Genomic DNA, 23,304 nt, shown 5'->3' on the forward strand with positions numbered 1-23,304 from the left:
GGCAGCACAAGGTTTCAGCTGCTGAATGCAATGTTGGAAAAAATTAACAAAAAATGCAGTTTTACAAAATCAAAATACTGCTTTATGTAACTAAATAAACCCAGCATGCAAATCTGTCTCTGGTTAGGAGTGACTCAGGAACACATTCTTTTATATATAATTTTTAAGCAATGACATAATATGCAAATAGATACTGACAGAATCAAACCTAGGTCTATAATGTGCTGCTCAATGGCAGATCATAGCCTAACCCACTGTATTATATGGCTGGACTTTTGACAGTCAGACAAGACAGATTTTGTGAAGCAGAACTAAAAGTGATCCCCAGATGTTGCCTCATGTCTTGCAGTGCATCCTTCCCTTACACCATGGGAACTAAGATGTGAAAATCAGAAAAGTGTGAGGGAAAGAGTGATTATCTAGACTTGTTCAGGAAGGTGGCAACAATATGGCAACTACAAACTAGAAATGTAATTTCATTGTACATTTATTTTATTTTATTGTAACCTTCCTTGAACTGAAAATTGAATCAACGATCCCATAAGGTCGTGATCTGTTTCTTTTTTTAGGGGGTAGCAGTTCCTGAAATTGCATTCATTGTTTGAGTTCCACTATGTTTACTGTGATACCTTGTGAAACAGTCGTTTCTATGTTCTGCAATGCTACCTGTCAACTACAATTACATAATATGCAAGCAGAGACTGTCAGTATCAAACCTAGGACTGTAAGGTACTGCTCAGTGGCAGATCATACACTATGCTATCTGTCTGGATCCACCTTCCTCCTGAAATTAGGTAACAAACAACTTTCCAAGTATTCACAGAGAAACCTCAATAACAACTTGAATCTGAGGCAACCTGTAGCTCCTTCCAAGACAAAGGATGGCACCTTCTGCTCTGAGCAACCACTTCCACTGGGAAGTCCTCTTTGTATCAAACAACAAACAGTTAGTTATGGTTTGTTTGTTTGGTATTTACTTGTACAGAGTATAAACATTATGATTCACCTAATTGTAAATACTAATCTTCTAATCATCCATTATGTGTGTGTGTGTGTGTGTGTGTGTGTGTGTGTGTGTGTGTGTGTGTGTGTATTTGTCTATGAGTGTGATTGTATTTGACATGCTTTCTATTCACATATTCATATACTGCTTGTTAAGAGCATTGTACAACTAGGCAGGTGTGAAATACCTTAAGATATTTTTATTGCAGTGTAATTTTTTTCTTATGTATTATATAAATGGTGTATGAAAAAGATGGCATGTATATTTGGATATAGTGGATCACATTAAGTTTACATTAAGGCAAAATGTGCTTGTACCATTTGTTACTGCTTTTTAAACCACTTGTAAAAATAAATGTATTCACTTGAAAAAAATCCAGGGTCACTGTTCTATTATTAAAACACATTTTTTTTTTAAATGCAACATATATTGCATAAAATACGTATGAATGCATAGTTAGCAAATGTGAACAAATGCTTTTCAGTAGTTGGAAACCTAGCTTTTATTAAACTGAATTGCTATCCCAACATTGTTTGCTACATTTGATATGGAGAAGGCATCATCTTACCTATGTCTCTTTTATCAGTGCTTGTTTTTACCTTCATTCTGGAAACTGTGGGTCACAAGCCTCTATAATGTCAAGAATAGAAAATTTGCACTTGAATGCATTTTATATCATTAACCAGATTGTCGTGAAGATAGAGGGTGCACAAAAATAGTCTGCCAGGAATGCAGAACATTGTTAGCAGAAGACTATGAAGGACAATTATCTGACATTGGTGTTTTGCACAAGGGACATGCCTCCCTCTACAGCCCTATCTATGGTCCGTACCCCATCCATATTACCTGCAACTTAATGTATTCACCTCCAAGGTCACTGTTAATTGGAGAACAGGAAAATACTTTTTTTGCAGAATAATCAAACACTTGTTTTTCCTCTTTTACCCTTCCTTAGTGAATTCTTAAAAAGGACCACTGCATCATTTTCAGAACAATGTTCAAATGAGCATGATTGAAGTACTTGTATTTTCACCGGAAAAACAACACCTGTCATGTAAACTAGAGAAGTTTGGAAAAACAGCAGCTAAATTTAGCCAACAGAAAAAAAGCTTCATCTGTGAAAGCAATTACTTTTATATATATTTTTTAATAAAGGAGTTTTTCATGCATGTAGACTATTTTTTTTTCTTTTAAGACAGACGAGTAACACACTTTCTGTTGTTTTGTCCACTGGTGATAGAGGCATACTGTACTATAGAACACACTAGGGAGTGGGTGAACTTTATCCTGACCAGAGAATAAACATTCTCCGATAGGGTGTCATGTATAAGTAATGTCCAGTAAAAACCAAGTCTACTCATGGCAGTATAATAAGCTGCCGTGAGTCTTTGTTAGGAAAACAAAAAGCAAATATGTGCCACTGTTTAGCGAGATAAATGTAAAAGAAAAGGTAAACAAAAAAAGTAAAGTGTGCAGTGTGTGTATGAGTGTGTTTGTATGTATGCATCTATGAGAGTGCATGAGAGAGACAGGGTCAAAGCCAGTATATATTAACATATTTTGACTGCAACAGGCATCCACCAAGCACATATTACCTAAGCAATAAAAAGCATGAAACTCTAATGTCTAGCATTGTTGACTGACTTCAGTCCTCAGTTACTTATCAGCAAATCAAACTTTATACAGGGGACACAGCAGAATTGTGGAGCAAAATGAATGACGGTTAAAAGACACTGGAGGAAGGTGGGGTGCAGTGCCCTGCAATGAGACATGTATTCACTCAACAAAATGGCTGTAACTGCTAGGTATGTGTGTGGGTTTGTGTTGTGTGTGTGTGTGTGTGTGTGTTTGTGTGTGTGTGTGTGTGTGTGTGTGTGTGTGTGTGTGTGTGTATGTATATATATATGTGTATATGTTGTTCACGTGCGCGCGCGTGTGTGTGTGTGTGTGTGTGTGTGTGTCTAGACATTAAATATTTGCATAACTTATATTTTTGAAATAAAATGTTTCTTCCAACAATTACATATTCTGCAGCAAATATGAAATATTAGGCAAAGGAACTATTTTGTATTAAAAATATAAAAAGGTATATACCAATACAAAAAAATAATGTAGAGATGGCCCATTCCCTAAGTGTAATAATGCCCTCCCAGGTGTGTATTATTTTGGAAATAATGATCTACTGAAAACAACAACACTCAGCACCTTCCTGTCATAGCATGAAGAAGCTAACAAGCACATGTTCGATCCTTTATTAAATTGCCAAGGCCAGACAAGTTTAACAGGTAGCTAACCGGTTACAGTAGGTCCCACCTTTGTCAGCAACCTCTACCCCTTTACCAAAATGTTGTCATTATACAAGATAATGACTTAGTCACCATAAAATGATACACCCTAAGAAACATGAATAGTTTAAATTCAAAATCACACATGTAGTATATCAACCTCAATGCTTATCTATACATATGAATGTATAATTGATAGATATAATAATCTATATTCATTACATATATCAAACAATATTTTTATAAGAACCAATATAAATCCCTGTGAAATAAGACAACAGTAGCTAAAAAATATAACACATCCCATTTCAATTATTTAGAGATGATTATTCGTTCCTGATTTAAATAAACCACCTTAACAACACACGTTTATTCCTTATTTAGTAAAATGGCTTTCTAACCACTCTTTTAGCCAATTTATAAATGCCCAAAAACATAAATGAAGCAGTCTTATGTATGAGACTGTGTTTATACAGGGCATTCATATTTTTTTGGCTGTAACTGCTAGGTATGTGTGTGGGTTTGTGTTTTTTTTGCACCTCAAGTCATTTAAATGTTCTAAAATGTTATGTTTAATATGCGGTTTCTCAGTTTTTACAAACATAAAAGATTTAACGATGCATTCCCACTTGCCCAACCTACTATTGGTAGGCCAGTGGTTGTGGTATGCAGACTCTGAGAATGTTTTACTTTCTGCAGATATATTATTCTTAGCACTGAACTAACTTCATATAATACTGATAAAATATATAAAATTCAGCATCTTATGACGAGCAGGACTGAAGGCATAGTATAGTTGGCAGTATGTACATGCTCCTAATTTTATATTGTGAGACCAACCTCAAGTTGAAGCAGAGAATTTCAGAACACTTAAGTGACTTGAGGTGTAAAAAAAAAATTTTACACTTCTTTCTCACATATGCTTGGGAGCTGGTTGTAGTTGAAGACAGCAGACAATTGTGGAATTTGGGTCCATCAGATAAGAAAGGAATCAGCAATGATATATGGCAATTATATCTTCTAGGCTTTGCCATCCTCAGAAAGTCTATGTATGGCCCATGTATAGTATTCAAAGAAAGTTAAATCTATCTTAATGTGTTGCACTCTTAAATCAGCTGCCTGCAGATGCCATGGCTGAAATAAATGGTGGTAATATATAAACAAATTCTCCCTCAGTAGCCCACCTTACACGCAAAAGTGATGGCAATCTAAGTTTCTCTGCTGTGCTGTCCTTTGACAGGTTTCTCCTTAAAACAGGTAATGCACATATGTTTGACTCACCTACTCACTGAACATGGTAGGTAAATGAACTGAATTTCTTTGTTTCTCATTTCCGATGACTACTACTAATCTAATTAAACTTTCACATGAAGTACTTCTGTTGAAGGTCTCATGATTATATATAGAAATCAGATGTTGTTTGTTACACTGCTAATTATCTAATATCTGTTAACGGCTTGTTGTGCATTCTGAACATATTTTTGTGCTTTTTTTTTTTTTTTTTTTTTTTTTGATGCAATGCATCGTTACTGGTTATTTTGGTACTGTCATATCTCTTCTGCTTTATATTTGTTATATTTTCCTAATCTGACCGTAGATGTAGGTCACCTATTACCTGCTGTGACTACCACAGTAAAACCTTAATAAATGCACATCTGTATGAAAATTATATTAAATGCCAGGTTAAATTTCAAAATATAAAGGAGGTGAGGAAAGACATGTATTTATTTATGAAACTTATAAGAGTGAATATATATATATATATATATATATATATATATATATATATGTATATATATAGTCCCCCCTGTGACTCATTCCTTCCTCCATCCTGCCTGGCATTGACACTCCACATTAAGCTTGTTATGGAACTCACTTTTCCTGGAGGAATATTTTGGTAACCTCATTGTGCATCCAGCCACAGAGGACATTAGTTGAGTGCTATTTAGCCAGTATCTACACCTGCCCAATATTTTTCTTTTTAGATGTAAGCCTCTCTCTGTGTGCTGGTCAGCAATCACAGTACAATACTGTTATAGAGAACAGAGCTGACTGATGACCTTTGCAGACCCCCCCCCCCCGAGGCTACTAGAACATTTGTCAGACTTATTTTTACTATTACTGTCATGACTGTTGAATTTTGCCAGATTTTTGCTTGATGAATTAGTGAGGTCCATTACCCATACCTTTAGTTTTCATAATGTCTTCATCAACAGTGTAACATTAAACACATTATTCAAGTCGTCATAGAATATGTTTACCAGATAAACTGCATTTAGTATCGAGGATAATGTCTTGTTGAATTCCAGTAGGCTTATCAATTACAATCTGTCATGAACACATTCATGTTGCTTGTTTTATACTGCAAATGCTCCAAGAAAGCTTGCTGTTCCTGTTTTGGAAGACAGGCTCAAGACAGTTTCAACCACCAAAGAAGTGAGAATGATGAGGTAAAAGTTTCTGGGTCCTGCCTTGTTTCTTTATCAGCATCATAAATGAGAAATGTCAGGGGTTATTTGGGAGAGTTAAATCATGGTTCATCTTTAGTTTGCTTCTTAATGACTATGGGATGTGGATGTCTTTGAGTCCCACTGATTTATTACTGACTGCTGGACAGGTGTGCTATAATCTTATAGATTTGATGAGAATATTTGTGATGGGCTTTGCTTTCTCCTGTTGTTGTTCTGAATTGACAGGTATACTCTCCTCTCTAGAACACTATGTGAAGTGGTCAGATTACGAGAGCTGTGGTTGGTTTCATGGGTCAGCACTGGATTAGTTGTATCACCTAAATATTCTCAAATCCTGCCTATACTTCAGTTGGTAACTACTTGGTGAATTGAAAACAAATGTATTTGCCTTCCTCTCACAACTCATTTAGGATACTTGACCAGTTCTTTTTAGTTTGTATTTACATGCAGTCAGCAAAGTGCAACTTATTCTCATGTCTTATCCTTAACTGTGTGTGCCCATTAGGTATAATTCTTGACATGGTGGATTTAAAGCTTTTTATGAGGAAATTCAGTCAAAGTTTTTTTGTTGTAAGTAGTGATATGCATGCAATGTGGTGACAGTGGAAAATAGCCCCCCTCACTACTGCAATGGGCATTCTCTCCTGTTTTCCCTCTCCTTTCCAAGGCATGAGTGGTGAGATTTCAGGTCTTTACCAGGAAGTTAGCACTACCCAATGTGTCCATCGAGTGTGTGCAACCCCCTCCCCCTATAAATTAAAGATGCCTCATTTTGTCCTTGCCTCCTCTATACAGAGGATTCAGTCCTCTTGTGTTGTAACTGTCTCATCAGACTGATAAATGTGCCTTTGTCTCTAACTAGCTATCATGGCAGCTATTAGCTAACCTGTTTTGTAGTCTATCTCAAAATTCAGATTATGAATTGATCCCTAGTATCTAAATATATCCCTCTTGACTCTACCAAAATTGTGCCCCTCCCAACATTACAGATCTAAGGAAGTCATCTGATATCACTTCTTTGACTCTGCTATTCACATTAAAGTGTGCTAATCCCACTAATATCAGTTTCAGTCCTTCATTTTAGTCTACTGGATACCATATTCCTTCTTCCAGACTAACCTGTCTCTCTATGGCTCAGTGCATTCTTCTCAACTATCTGTCTCAATGATCTGTCTTTGTACATTGGGCCCGAAAATCAAGTTAGTAAAATAAGACTACACCTACAGTGCAATACTCTACTTTGTGCTCTTCGGGCTTTTCTTGATATCTTGATTATTTCTATACATCTCTCTCATTTTGCTTCTTACTGTACTTATGATCTTAAAACTTTGATTGTATATTAGATAATCTAATTTATACAAATATCTCTTTAGTATCAATCGAATTTCTCTTTCCATGCTTATCCAAACATTTCTACTGTTACAGACCCAACTACAAGTTACTTATTCTTTTTTCACATTTTACAGATGAATTTAGCAGCAGGGTTTCCTCCTCACTGCTCCTCTCTTGTGAAACCTTAGACATTCCTTTACCATTCTTACATCTGATCTTCAACAACTGCTTACAAGATATACCTACTTACAAATAATATCTTGCCTTTATTTTAGGACTGAATAAATGTACTGACCTGTGCCTTACATTTACTTTTCCTCCTTTCTGTCTGCCTCCTCTTCTGACTATTGTTTGGCTTCATCGTTATTTACTCTTTAAAGAAAACTTTGATTCAGTTTTCCCAGCTTCACTAGCCCAGCAAGTAAACCTTCTGTGCAAAATTATAAACAGTTTTCGTAATATAGCCGATCCATTTAGTCTATTCAGTTTTATATAAAGGTCAGGCATATTTTTATCAACCAGAGAAGAAGTTGTGGATGATAATCAATAAAGAGTTAAAGGAATTTATTTGAAAGGGAAGAGGGAAAAAATTTAGAGGGATAAATTGGCCCTCCCCATAAAACAAGGTGGATTAGGAGTATCTGATTCAAAGGGATACTTTAGAGCTATGCAGTTAAGGCTTAACACAAGCAGAAAATTATAAATCAATTAAAATGGAAATGAATGATGACGAAATGGTGAAGTTCAAAAAATGAAAGAGTAGAATTTTAGATGCAAGTCCTTAAGGACAAGTACCACAACCATACAAAATACATTGTATTCATAAGGGAGCAGAATATACTCTAAGAAGCAAGCCAACACAGTAATAGAAAAAGTAAACTTTGCCAGTAGGTATGACTGCAAATATAAATACAGAAAATAGGCAAGGTGAGGATGGAATTTTCTGGAGAAAACTGGTGAAGAAACCAATGTATTTGGAGCAAATAACTGGAGAGGGAAAGGTAATAGAGTGGGATGAGTCCAAACAGAAGTTTAGACTGCTGGTTAATGACTGCCTTTCCCTACTACGGACTGATATCAGAGTACAGTCAGAGAGGGATAGGGGAGTGGTTAAGTGAAAGACTAGCTCTGGTAGAGTTTTTAGTGGAGTCTACAACAGAGGCTGCTGTTAAAAAGGGATAATTAGTATGGCATATAAAATATTGCATGGTAAGTATAGGAATCAATCAGAGGAGGTTAGAAATGATTGAGAAGAGAGACTGAAAAGGCAATTAGTGAGGAAACAATTGAAGGACATCTGTATAGCTTCCACATATGCAATAAAGTCCAGATCTTTTAGAATTTTGTTTGGGATTATTTGCATAAGTATTTTTATACCCCAAGCAGACTTAAGAGAATTTTTCCTCAGGTAGATAGCAAATGGTGGTGGTGTGATGGAAAAGGGTGAGGTAACTGGGATCATGTTTTTAGGACAGTTAACAAGAAGGCAGATTTTATTTTAAAATTTCCGCAAAGAGTATTTAAGGGCCAAATGGTTGTAACTAAGGAAATCATTATTCTGAGCTGGTACACAGGATCTGGATTGTCTAGACATATTAAGGCCTTGGTAAAGTTAATCCTATTTGCTGCCAAATATTACCAGATAAAGGAAAGTAAAATCTAAACAAGCTGTAACTGAAGTATTGCATATTGTAAAGGAGATGAACGACTTGAAGGTAGGATCTTAAGAAAAGGGAAGAAACACCTTAATGTAAAAATAAATGGAATTTGTGGGAACAACACATGCAGAATAAAGTTTAGGAGGAGGAGGAGTAAAGTTTAAGTGAAAGCAGGAAATTAACAATGTATGTAATGGAGTAAATGATAATTGTTAAAAAGAAAACACACACACACATATATATATATATATATATATATATATATATATATATATATATATATATATATATACTGTATGAAAATAATAAACATGCTACCATGTTTTTTCGATTACTGTACCCATGTCATTATTTAAACTTTGATTTAATAAAGATGTAAAAAAATATATATTTAAAATAACAAAATTCCTCACATTGCAACAAACATGAAAGTTGTAGTAAAAACTTTGGTTAAACAATTTAATAAAGGAAAAAGAACAGAACTTATTTTTTTTTCAAAATAATCACCTGAAACTAGACACTGTTAAAAAGGGAGTACACATATCACTCAAAATCAAAGGGCATTTTTAGCTATTTTAATCTGATAGCAAATAATTCAGTTTTCTAAGAGAACTTACTAGTTGAGTATCTGTGAAGTAAGTCAGTACCATGCACAAGGGATATAAGGGATAGTTGTACAGTTTCTACTCTGCATAAAGAGCCAAATGTAATTTTCTAACATTGCACTCTAGGAACAGATAACAGTACACAGCTCCTACTCATGATTACCTTTAAAGATCACATACATAACGATTATCTCAAGTAGTATATGAGCTACAGTGTGGTCACTGAGAAAGATTTCCTTTTTTGTCTCTTCTGTAAATATTTTCAAGAGGTGTTAAGTTATAGTAGAACTAAAGGCTAAAATCTCAGCAAGCAGCTTCACAAGTGAGCATGTAGACATTCCTAGAAGAACATAAAATTCTAAAGGTTATTCCAGCCAAAGCCCTGCTAAGTATAGCCAAACCTTTGAAACCTCAGCTATGTAACTGATTTTTAAAACACAAAGCTCAATGCCCACATGCAAAGCTCCTTTTGCAGTACAGTTACAGTCAATGCACTGCGCCATTGCAAAAAATAATAAGTAAACAAAACACCAAACAATCCCAATAAATGTGCTTGTGATTAGTGATTCACTAGTTGATAAAACAACCACAAATCTCACAGGTCTCTGTAAGAATCAACTGACTATAATGTGTTTAGTGGGACAAAAATAAGGAGCATATCTAGCAGACTAAATACAATCTTAGCTATTTTTAGTGTAATTTATTGATTTGTTACATGGTTAAGTGAAGGGATCTTTTGATCCTTTTCAGCCATGATCTGGTCCACAATGGCAAACATAAATGTAAAATACATATGGAGATTTTTTTAATGTAGTCAATTAGCTACCATGTTTTTGGGAGGTGGGAGGAAATTAAAGTAAGTGGAAAAACCATGCACAAACACAAGGATAACATAACAACTCCACATAGGCAGTGATCAAAAATCAGGACTGAACCTCCTACCTTGAAGATGTGACTATGAGATAATAATAATTCTCATGGGGGTCAGCAATTTGAGATGGTCAACACTCAGTAACATGCAAACAGTTATGGTGGGCTTATCCAGTATTCTTACTAACAAAGAAAAAGACTAAATATTAAGTGAAATTCTACCTTGTCTTCAAATGACATCTGAATTTAGAACAAAATCTTGATCTTTGGTTCATGGTAATTAGGGAAGACAGTACCTGGTAGGTTGGCATGAGATGACTGACCAGCCTACCAGTTTTGCGCAGAAAGGTACTAATACGTTTGTTGTAGAACATACAGATGCTAAACAGGAACATTTTTTATTACCACGATGTCGTTTTTTAAACCTTCACATACTGCATCTGAAAAAATATGACATATATGATCCAGCAAAGACTGAAGTGAAGGCAGCCTGAAAGTATAAACAAAAATGACTGTAATCTCAAATGCTGTCTTGGCAATGAGATTGGACCATAACAATAACAATTAGATGGCTTCATGGCAGAGATGGATCAGTATTTGACAAGAACATGATTGACCTGCATTATGTTAGTAATCCTGGCTGAAGAGGGAGAATGAGGAATGAAGAGCAATTTGCCTGCTCCCCACTCTCAAGGGTGGGAGGATGTATTGGGAAACACCTGACATCAGTATTCCAGTGTTGACTGGGGTCAGTGTCAGGGCATCTGTAATCTAACAGAGGTCACTGAAGTGACATCACTACTGACGTAGTGTGACTCCCTCACTAGGCCTGCTGTATGCTCACCTGCGTAGCCATACCAAGCACACCAGGGAGCAGGATGTAACTAAGATTGAAAAATAGCAGCTCTTCTGAGAAGCAGTCTTGATGCTGTGGGTCCCTTCTCTCCTACTCTTCAGCCTGTCTGATAAATACAGGCCATTCCACAAGGTGTTGGGGGTTTGTAGCTCTGATGATGAAATTGACAAAATGAAGGTGCACCAGTATCAGTTGATGTTGTATTGTTACTGGAGCCCGAACAGTAAAATCTGCTTCACAGAAAAACTCTCAATATCATATTTACATATTTACCATTTTATCAGCCTTCACTTCCTTACCTTGATGTAGACTAAACAGAACAAGTGATGGTGTCTCAGTATTTAGTGTAGACTTTAAAATACAAGACTAATAGACAACATCACAATATTTGAAGTTTTATATATAAAATTGGCAGTGGGAAATAAGCGTTTGGCATCAAGAACCTCTACCAAACTACTATGAAGCATGAAAAGTCCACTAATAGTCTATTAACTAAAACAGGAAGCAGTAGGATTCATATAGGAAACTTTAAATACCCAAACGTAGACTGGAATATTAGCACAATAAATTATCCCACATAGAAATGAATTTCATTAATCAAAATAGTTTAGAACAAATTGATCATTATCCTTCCAGGGTAACAACATATTTCTTGTTATCAAAATGAAAAATACCACCCTGGAAGGTAAACGCTGACAGCAACTTATGTAAAAAGTCTTTTATTGCAAAATAGAACCAGAAGTCAAACAAACCGCTTCAACAGACATAGTTACAATAAAAAACAGATCATCCTTAAATACATACTCCCCAACAGCCAATTTAATCAATAAAATTCCCTCCAAAAAACACAATTAATAATCCAATTAGTAAAAAGCAAGTTAAAGCAACAGCTACTTACATACAACATAAAAATCCACACACACACATACACACACACATATATATATATATATATATATATATACATATGTATATATATATATATATATATATATATATATATATGGCTATACATTGTTTAACCTTCTCATTTAAGTTTCTTCATCCTTAAAGCTGATTTAATAGGGACTAAATCATTAAGCCCCATATATCTATGTGCCCCAATTCTCAGGATCCACTCTAGTTCAATGTTTTCAGTATTATGACTAATGGGTCCTCATCTGCCATTGTCATGTATAACAGATAAAACTTGAAATAAAAAAAGTGTGTTCCCTTCCTAACTGTAGAGTTTGCCTTGCAAGTGTACTGAATAATTCACCTCTCCTAGTGCAATAATCATGATCCCGAATCCTGTCTCTTAGTCTCCTATTGGTCTTGCCAACGTAAAAATTAAAACATTTGACGCAATGTGAAACATAAACCAAATTAGCCATGTTGCAGTTAGCTGACGGACGTAACTCCCAAAGTTTTCCAGTGACAGGATGATTAAAAAATCTTGATTCATCCACAAATGAACAATATGGACAAGATCTACATTTCAGTGTCCCTCCCAAAGGTGTAGATGCTGTTTGTGCAAGCTTAGGATAACACAGCATTTGTCTTAGATTTTTCCTATTCTTATAGACAAACTTGGGGGAAGAGCCTACTACCTTACTTGTTTCTTGATCCACTAACAACACTGACCAATTCTTGTTTCTTATTTGTTTCACCAAATCAATATCTTGTGTAAAAGAAAGAACTAAAGGAAGATGAGATGGCTTCTGAGAAGAGCGATTGTTCGATGAGATTGAATGTTCAGAATAATAGGGTCTCCCCCTTCCAGGATGTTCTCTACAAACTTTCATAAACGCTTGATCAACCTCAACTGTTGAGTAACCCCTGTGTATAAAGGCATCTTTAAGGTAGTCCAACTCACATGAAAAACTCACTTCATCACCTGACAGGCGAGACACCCTCATGCCCTGTCCTACGACAACATTAGAAAAAAACATGATGTGGGTGCATACTCTATGTACGAAGGCAGGTGTATAACAATCATTTCTGTGCACCTTAGTTCTTATAATATTGTTCTCTATAGAAACCATTACATCTAAAAAATTAACACTATCTGTGGAAATATTAAGAGTAAATCGCAAGAAGGGACTACTGCTATTCAATTTGTGATAAAATGAAGTCAAATCATGTTCATTGTCCTTCCAACAAATAAGAAATGTCACCGACAAATCGTCGATAAAAAGCTACCAGCCCATTTTTCACATTCATAACATCCTGCTGTTCCCACTCTAACATCACTAAATTTGCATATGAATTGGCACAGCTGGTGCCCATGGCAACACCAGTTCTTTGCTAATAGTAATTATCTGCAAATAAAACACATTATGTTCTAGAACTAGTTCTAAAAGCATGCAAATAAAATCTACACCTTTGGGAGGGACACTGAAATGTAGATCTTGTCCATATTGTTCATTTGTGGATGAATCAAGATTTTTTAAGCATCCTGTCACTGGAAAACTTTGGGAGTTACGTCCGTCAGCTAACTGCAACACGGCTAATTTGGTTTATGTTGCACATTGTGTCAAATGTTTTAATTTTTATGTTGGCAAGACCGATAGGAGACTAAGAGACAGGATTTGGGATCATGATTATTGCATTAGGAGAGGTGAATTATTCAGTGCACTTGCAAAGCACAGTCTACATTTAGGAAGGGAACACACTTTTTTAATTACAGGTTTTATCTGTTATACATGACAATGGCAGATGAGGACCCATTAGTCATAATACTGAAAACATTGAACTAGAGTGGATCCTGAGAATTGGGGCACATAGATATATGGGGCTTAATGATTTAGTCCCTATTAAATCATCTTTAAGGATGAAGAAACTTAAATGAGAAGGTTAAACAATGTTTAGCCATATGTCTGTGTGGATTTTTATGTTGTATGTAAGTAGCTGTTGCTTTAACTTGCTTTTTACTAATTGGAATATTAATTGTGTTTTTGGAGGGAATTTTATTTATTAATTGGCTGTTGGGGAGTATGTATTTAAGGATGGTCTGTTTTTTATTGTAACTATGTCTGATGAAGCGGTTTGTTTGACCGCGAAAGCACTGACTTCTGGTTTTATTTTGCAATAAAAGACTTTTTACATCAGTTGCTGTCAGCATTTACCTTCCAGGCTGGGATTTTTCATTTTGATTGCTGTTGGGATGTTATTAGCTTGCCTCATTGGGATTTTTCTTTGTATATTTCATGTTATAATAACACTTAGTCTTCTAATTGGTGTTCTTGTCTAGTTTGCCCCTCTCTCTACTATACAGTGACAATCAGAGTTGTATCTGTGTCAGATGGTGGCCTGGCTAGTCCCCATACTGATGCCCCTATAACCCAAAAACCCAACATTGAGGGTTGATGACCAAAAAAATCTTTGTTTCCATAAACTGCTAAATAGCTTAATCTGTGTAATTAATAGCTTATTGCTGATTGTTCAGCAGTGACATTCCACAGCACTTTTACTGATTCATTTTACTACTGCATGCATGTCCAGTCAGTAATTTTTAATACTGCTAGTTACACCTGCTGACACCTTGCACCTGGGATAGCTGTCCCCTTTGTCCCACGTCAGTTACAGTACTGCTGATAACAAAATTCTCATATGTAACATAAAAACTGTAGACAGAACTAGGAGATATCTTTTCCTTTCTTGATTATCCCGAAGATAATACTGTTGGAACTCACAGTACAGTAGTTTTGGTGATATTATGCAACGCCACATACAGAAATCTGTATCGATGGATATACAAATGTTGGAAATATAAAAAGTAAACAATTATTGTAGAAGTTCAAAGGCAATGTCTGGTATTCCTAGTAAAAGATGGTGAAGGCCACCCAGACATGCAGTGATAAGCTGAGTTGTGATGCCGCACCATTTAACAATTCGTAGTCATTTAACTGCCCTAATGGGCAGCATTTCATTAGCATAGAATCTTCATGACTATGACTCACTCCACCAAACAGATGAAGCATCTGTAAAGTGGAGCACCTACTAGGAGGATCATATACAGACATTGACCCATCCCCCCATCCAATGACATGCACAGAAACACACACACAGACACACCAGTGCACACACATAGGTGCACTCACAATAGTCATTCACAGACACCCACTGACCCGCTCATACACTGCCTCAGTGCTCTTACAAATGTTTTTGAAAAAGCTTAGTGCCTAGCATTTGTATTCAGTCCATTATTTGGTCCACTGTTATTTCTTCAAAATACGAAACCAGGTTAATAAAAACATATGATTTCAAGCCTATTAATGTACATTCATAAGTCTGTTTAGGATAACTTCAGTTATTACCCACTATGTGAAATTGCAAAGAACATAAATAAGGATGATTAGTCTAACTGTTTGGGTTTGATGTGGTACTGCTTTATGTATGGGAACCACTATAGCTTGGTGGATGATTCTGAAGCATGTCTGCTTCTAGCAAATGTATCACCAAGATAGTCAGGTTATGAAGTATGAACCCCACACCATGATTTACCTGGGTCTATGTTATATACCCGAAGATTTCTAACATCGAACACCATATGATCGACACCATATGGTCGAAGTTAGAAAGCTTTGCAGATTTAAAAAAAATAAAATAAATAAAAAATGAAAGTAATGGGTTAAAGAAGGGGGGAAGACCCCGTGCACCCCCCACACCCCCTGCTCTTTCAATATACCAACTACGAGATTGCACTACAGTGCAGTAAAGGGAAATCTTCTCTTTATCGCATTATAGTGCGGTCTCGGAGTTGGTATGGCTTGCCCTCCTGCCTACAACCGTTAGTCTTGGGTTTGGGTTTGTTTGTTTTTTTTTTTTTTATGTATATTCGAAGTTTTCTAAATTTGGCCGTATGGTGTCGATCATATGGTGTTCGAAGTTAGAAATCTTTGGACATATAATATAGACCCAATTTACCTACATTAACAATCTGTGAAGGGTGGAATGACTCCATTTCTCCCTGCACATATTTCTACCATTGTTATACATAGGTGTGCACCAAAGGAATGCTACATACCCTGGGTGTGCACCACAGGAGTGCTACGCACCCTAGGTGTGCACCACAGGAATGCTATGCACCCTAGGTATGCACCACAGGAATGCTACACACCCTAGGTTTGCACCACAGAAATGCTACACACCCTAGGTGTGCATTACAGGAATGCTACACACCATAGGTGTGCATCACAGGAATGCTACATACCCTTGGTGTGCACCACAGGAATGCAACATTCCCTAGGTGTGCACCACAGGAATGCTACATACCCTAGGTGTGTACCACAGGAATGCTACATACACTAACAACTTTGGATCCCTGCCCAGCACTTGCATAGTTTCGGCATCTGTAAATTCAATACTATACAAGTTCTCCACTGAGACAGCATTATCACAGAGCCCTTCCATGGACTATCACACTAGCATCTGGTGCTCCAAACCTCAGTGTCTAAAATGTACAGTGCTGTTTATAGGCACCAAGGTGTCTACGAATCAGAATGCTCTTACAAGATATGCAAGACAACTTGTGCTATGCTTTCATACTATAGATGGTAAACAGTCATTATCAAAAAATGCTGACAACTGCATACTAAATAATGTAATTAATTTCACTAAAGATGTAAACATACCTCAAAATTATTTAAACTAAATCAGATGAGTTCTTAGTGCAGTAACAGCTGTGCCATTTTCCATGTCACTAAGTGTACTATTATCAACATTGGTAAGAAAGATATATCCTTTGATTACAAAATTAAAGCAATAGCTGTAGTTAGTAAATTGGTCAATGAGCTGCAGTCAGTTAGAAAGGCTAATTCTGTAACATATGTGTACATAAACACATAACCAATAGATCACAGGATGTCACACATCAAAATGCATCTTGATCAGACCAATTAAAAAATGCCACATTCTGAAGCCTAAAGACAAGCCACCTTTCTTCTAAATGAAGAAAACGATGGGATTGGAAATCATCAGCTGCACTGATAAACTACAGGAAATGTGTTTCCTGTATTCTGCAGACTTTATGGATGGGGGCTGTGCTTCTTATATAAAGCCATCAGTGACCCAATTCTGTTTGAATATTTGCACTTAGAACATACAACAAGCAGAGCCAACACATGATCTGGAAAACAACCGTTTAGTATAAAATGACTTTATAACCCCCTTCTGTGGCACAGAGGGATGAAAGCATCATCAGAACCCAGATGACCTGTGTTTGAACAGCAGGCATGTGAGCTTCAGGGAGAAGGGCAGGAGGATGGGAATAGAGTGGCACATGGCTTGCCCGTGTTGAGGGAGAGAAACGGCTTGGCACAGCACTTGGGCAACATTCAGTGGGAGCTCTGGAGTTTGGCCTAGAAGGATGTGCTGCTACTGTGTTGCAGGATAGGTCAGAAGGGAGTCACATAGGGAAGGTCATGTGCTCTTCCCTTTGCAAACTGGTAGCTTAGAATCCCTCAGATCCACTGCATGGGTATTAGGAGCTCCACAGGGCCAGGGAGGGTAACTCCTGTGTCTGAATGGATGATGGCCATGATTGACTCTCACCTCATTGGGGCAGAAAGAGCTGGTAAAAGGCCTGTGCCCCCATGTAGGAAAAATGTATTTATTTGTCTTTCTTTACCGGGAAAGTCCAACTGGGTAATACCCATTTTCAGTGGAGGCCTGGGGAGAAAATCTCCATTTGCTTACATTGCATTATACTACGTTCCAGTCAAACACAGAGTAGTTACAGTTCTATTTACATTTGTACACAAACAGTAGTTACATTTATACATATACATTCTAAAATTTTACAGAGGTGGAAGTTACTAAAGAGAATAAATTAGCCAGTTAATCAGTGAAACAGATGGATGGCAGACATTAGGAGTATGAATAATGCCTTTATAAAGTAAACTTTTCTTTTTTACATACTAACCAAAATTAAGATTTCATATTCCTACCGTTCTATAACATTTTAGATTTTTTTGCATCTCCTTTCTATAAACAGTGCCATATTTCACCATATATCTCCTCACTACCCTGCTTCTTATTATATCAGACTTTCTCATATATTCCAAGCACATTAATTCATTATGGCTGAGCAATGGCTGTAGGTGTTTCTATTGTTACATCCTACTGATGCCTCTAGGTGTCAAATATATCTTGTTTATATTAGCACTAATAATTTCAAAACCGTGCAACGTGTAAAGTATTAAAAGATTTCATCTTAAAGCTTACAAAATGGCAAATACAGCTGTGTTAATATTTGACCTCTGTCTAGTGCATGTAAAGAGATATGAATTGTTGCTCATATAATATTTATTTATATTGTCATAAACGTCATGCTTTTCTAAATATCTCAACAACCAATTAGCACAGCCAGAACTTAGCCTCATATGAAAGATCTCAGATGGCTAAACAAAGTGTTACTAATGGTATGTGTGTAACTTGAGTGGTTGCTGAGATATTGTAACTTATTTACAACATATTACAAACATAATAGTTGCTATATTTACTGTGGCTTTTAAAATCTAGTTTAAAACCTGGAACCTAAAGAATAATACCACTATAAAAATAGTTTGTGCTGAAGAGTTTGCCATTTACACTTCTTTAGTAACACCTATTTTTCTACAGATATGTACATTTGTTTGAAATGTGAAACAGTACAAAGGATTAGTCCAGATAAAATAACTTCTGCTAACAGATCTAGGAGACTCGCTCACAGATGCCCTCCCTGTGGGAGAAATAGATGCCTTCTTGAAGTTCCAAGTAGTTTATTCAGTTATGTAGGCAGGTAGATGAGTGTCCTTGTTCTAATGGAGGGTATCCTCCACAGGGAGGGTATCGGAGAGAGAGAATAAACCGCCTCACAACAAAAGGTTCCCCAGGTCAATTCTTTGCTGGGGTGCCTTGTGTGCAGAGTCTGCATGTCCTCCTTGTATTCATATGTGTTTCCTCTGGGTGCTCTGGTTTTCCCCCACATTCCAAAGACATGCAGTAGGTGGACTGGACACTCTAAATTAGCTATAGGTGTGAGTGTGCATGCGAGTGTGTGGTGTGGAAGAACTACCATGGCAGGGCTAGCCACTCAGTGATATAAACCTTGGCTCTAGTTGATTGTCACTGGTGAAGTAACACCCCGACCCCATGTATAAAAATGAGAAAAGGGGCTGTGGATGGATGGATGGATGAATGGATGGATGGGTGGATGGATGGATGGATGGAATTCGATTTTATCAAAAAGCTTAGGTTCTGCCCATTGGAAGTTACAGTTCAAACTTCCAGAGCTCCATTGGATGGATTGAGAAGTGTAATTTATCAATTGCTTTGTTAAATTGCTTCCTCTTGAATTTTCATATGTAATACAGTTTGAAAAACAATTCTGTACATACAACACATTCTGCTACTTTTTGCCAGAGCATATTTATTCCTTTGCATGTTAAAATACACACTCCAAAAGCCATCTTCATGGCATAGAGGTTTTGCAGCTGACTATAGCTCAGAAAACCATGTCTGACTACTGGCCCATGTACTAGAGAGCCAGCCAGAGAGGGGCAGGATTAATTTACTCAGCCAATCCAAGTATGTGCCCTCCAGGGACCTCTCTCAGCCAGTGGATGTACAGCAATACTGTTTGATAAACAGTGTTCAAAATGGTGCTGCAGTCACAGACTCTACAGTTATTTAGATGGATGTGCAACATGTAAGCAAATGAGCTCGTATACCACAAATGTCTCAGAACTATCTAATTACACTTTTGGGCAGGATGGCCAAAAAGTGCAACTTGTTCAAGGGGCATGTGTCAGGGATAAAACTAATGTAGGCTTGTGCAGGTGACTTGGATGTGGGAGAACGCTAGTCACAATTCACAGATTACATCGTATACGGGATTTACTTGCTGCCATTCTCTTTTGTCGCACAGTAATGGCTACGTCTGCTAGTGCCTAGTGCACAGCTCCAGCATGTTGCGTGAAGAGTCAAAAGTCATGCCGCATATCATTCGCATGTAGTTTAAGGAGTGAGCACTTGAGCTTTACAATGGGATCTTCTTGAAAGCTGTTGCCTTCTATGAGCTGTCTGACATTCTGACTGTTGCCACAGGCATTAACTGGACAAGTGAGAGGTTTAGGCATTGCTATGATAACCTTTGACACCACCACTCTGAGGACTTCTCTTGGTGGGAAACAATTGTTAGGTAACAATACACTGACTGGTATTGTACGTGTTTCTCATGGTACATTAATTTGCAGAAGCTCTAGTCATTGTGAAGATGTTTTGCTATCTGTAAGTTTTCCAGTGATACGACTGATATGCAGGGTGGGGTAATCTATGAAGCTCATAGGGGCGATGGTGGTGAGCATCCATGTGAGGAAGCCAGTATACTAACTGCTCTGTCCCCATGTGTAAGCCTGTATAAATATAGCTAAGGATCACACATCTTCCTAGATACTGGACAACAGGATAAAGGATGTAAGTGTAGAGGTGTGTATGGCATATATTATGCTGCCACATTTTCTTGCACCTAGTCCATTTCACTAATGTGATGCTTTCTTTTCCTAGTACAGACAGAATAAAATACTATGTGTGCTACCACAGGAGGTTGCTTAAACTGGTGTCAAAGCAAAGTTGGAATGATGGACATTTGCTTTTCAGTGCTGTCTGCCCATTGTACTTGTTGGGACTAATATGCTTGTGGCATGCGTTCTCTTCTGTCTTCACTCTGCAGGTCCTGAAGAAGAAGAAGGAGGAGGAGGAGAAGAGGCAGAGTAGGTGTTTCAACCACTGCCTGCCCCTGCTGAGGGCACTCTTGGACACGGTGATGAGGATAGGAATGCCTCATTGGAGAGGGGATAGTGACCTCTCACTTCCTAGCATGTAGTCCAGCCTCATTGCTTGTAGAGGCTGTGACATAGTTACAGCAGATGGAAGGGTCAATAACGGAGAGGGAATTGTATGCTTGGCTTGACAACATGGAAAGTCTCCTGGAGAAGGGAGAAAATTTGACCACCTGGCTGGCTCTGACTATCAGTCCACCAAAGGAGGGACATGCCTATATCATGGACCATTTTGATCCATTTTCTAGTTAGGGGTCAGTGTAATTCCACTCTGGTGTGAGGTGGCTACTTGCATGTTATCTGACCCCCTACTCTATCACCCTCCCGGTGTTCTCCTTTCCTACTGTGTGCAGACCCATACCTTGTGCTTTGTCCAACCCACTCTATCATCATTTATCATCTGTGTGTTTCTGTCCATCCCATGTCTCTTTGCCTAGCAGGTGCACCTCCAACCTTGTTCACCTGTCCTGCTGTGTCTTCGCCTGTTTGCCTCTTCACAGTCTCCTAATTCTCTATCTTTCCATTGTTTCCTGTCACACTCATCACCATCACTATATAAGGAAAAAGTACTCTATCCACCCAAAAGAAGTTACCCTGCTACCACCCCATCATGCACACCTTATATTTTTCCTTCCATGTCCTTCTGACTACTGCCTTCTCCTTTTCTTGTTTACTTGTACAACCCCTTTCTTCACTGTTTTATGCATCATTCAGATGTCCACTTATGTGCCCTCACCTTAACACACACAGTTGATAGCATTCTGGTGTGGCACTATGTATGAAGCACCACTTTGTGCCTCTCTGCCACAAGCAAACCTCTCAACCTCTAACTGCATGAAATCTGGGCAAAGCCAAAATGACAGAAGAAAAAAGGCCCAGGATCAGGGACATATTTTAATATTGTCCATATAAACCTAGAAAGTTGCTAAAATAACAGGTTTTGCATAAACATGCTTTTTCTAAAGGATATGAAGTCTGAAACTCAAATATATATCATTATTTAGTGACTTCAGTCCTCAATGATTTGCCAGAAAAACATAAATTTTAAGACAAACAGATTAAATATATCAGCCAAAAATCTGGACTTTATTTAAAAATTTGGAGAGTTGAAAGGTATGGTTACAAAGGTTACAAAGCATGATGTTACTCTAATGTATGGGTCTATCACATGCAATGTTAACCAGTAGTTATATACATACATGGATCTTTTAATAATGATGGACTCACACTGGAGTGCAGCTCAACCTCACCTACTTTTGTGATACATATATCCATGTTACTTTTGTGATACATATATCCATGTTACTTTACTCTTCATACACACTGTACTGATTCATGCAATATTCTCACAATACAGTGGGTGTTCTACCCCACATCTGAAAAATGCATTGCACTCCATTGCACTTCATGTCCCCATTTTTATTTATAATGTATCTTCTCTCTCTCATCTGTTGTCTTAGAGCTGTACAAGTTTTGTGCAGATGTGTGCCACATCTGTATGAATTCTGGCCTATGTCTGAATTTCTGCAGATCATGTATGGTCAAAGGGATTAGTCTGTAGCATGGTGATCCAGCGCAGTGCAATGCACTTTATAGGACATGCACTAGCAATGATCACGTCTCCCTCTTATTTCTGAGCATACAGGAATGCAGGAGACTGCAGTCTCACCATTAACATACAATAGTTTTAGCAATATTAAGACTCCAACAGATGCCTAAATACTTTATATTGTACCTTCACTCTATCTCTATATAAACAATGCTTGCCTGTTTCAGGTGACTCTCCTACCTGTTTCTCAAAAGCAGTGGGCACCAAACGACGGAGTTCAGATAGGCTGTTGTTGATTCGGTCACGTCTTCGTTTCTCTATAATCTGCAAAAATGAAGAGAAACTGAATTTAAAAATGTGGAATTATTTATATCCACTTTATTTTTTCAGTAAAAACAAATAATATGAATGATAACAGAGTAAGAGTAAAATTAGAATTGGCAGGATAAGTCAAGAATTTAAGTTAGACCACAGTCTCTTTTGTCAGATTTCACTCCATCTCTTCTTCTGAGGTTATACTAAGCATTTAATATGGTTATTTAGGAGGGACACGCTTGCATAAAGAACATGCTATGGAAAGAATGTTGTTGTTGTTGTGTATTTTGGCTTTTTCCCGGTTAGGGGTCGCCACAGCGGAACTCCGGTCCGCTAATGATTGGTAGTTGATTTTTACGTACCGAGTTACCAGCCTTGACGCACAACCTTCAACGAAGGTACGCCCATTCAGGCATATCTCCAGGCAGAAGACTCACTAGCTGAGAGTCAAACTGGACAGCGTCTTACAACGATACCACAGCACCACCACCGCGGAAAGAATAATGGCTGAAAACAAGAGGCACACAAGCAAGCTTTCTTAATTATGTAGTGCTCCA

At 37.4% G+C, this 23,304-nt stretch overlaps 1 protein-coding gene across 2 annotated transcripts in view; it reads right to left on the bottom strand.

Moving 5' to 3' along the window:
- LOC122792188 (hairy/enhancer-of-split related with YRPW motif protein 2-like) overlaps positions 1–23,304 on the bottom strand; it is a 161,686-nt gene that overhangs the window by 65,809 nt on the left and 72,573 nt on the right. For both annotated transcript variants that reach the window (XM_044059913.1, XM_044059914.1), the window contains one exon: positions 22,673–22,756. In XM_044059913.1, the coding sequence (XP_043915848.1) occupies positions 22,673–22,756 (84 nt within the window). The remainder of the gene's footprint in view (positions 1–22,672; positions 22,757–23,304) is intronic.

This window comes from Protopterus annectens, chromosome 1.part2 (genome assembly GCF_019279795.1).
Source record: "Protopterus annectens isolate FY-2018-M chromosome 1.part2, PAN1.0, whole genome shotgun sequence".
In the NCBI taxonomy this organism is placed as follows: domain Eukaryota; kingdom Metazoa; phylum Chordata; order Ceratodontiformes; family Protopteridae; genus Protopterus; species Protopterus annectens.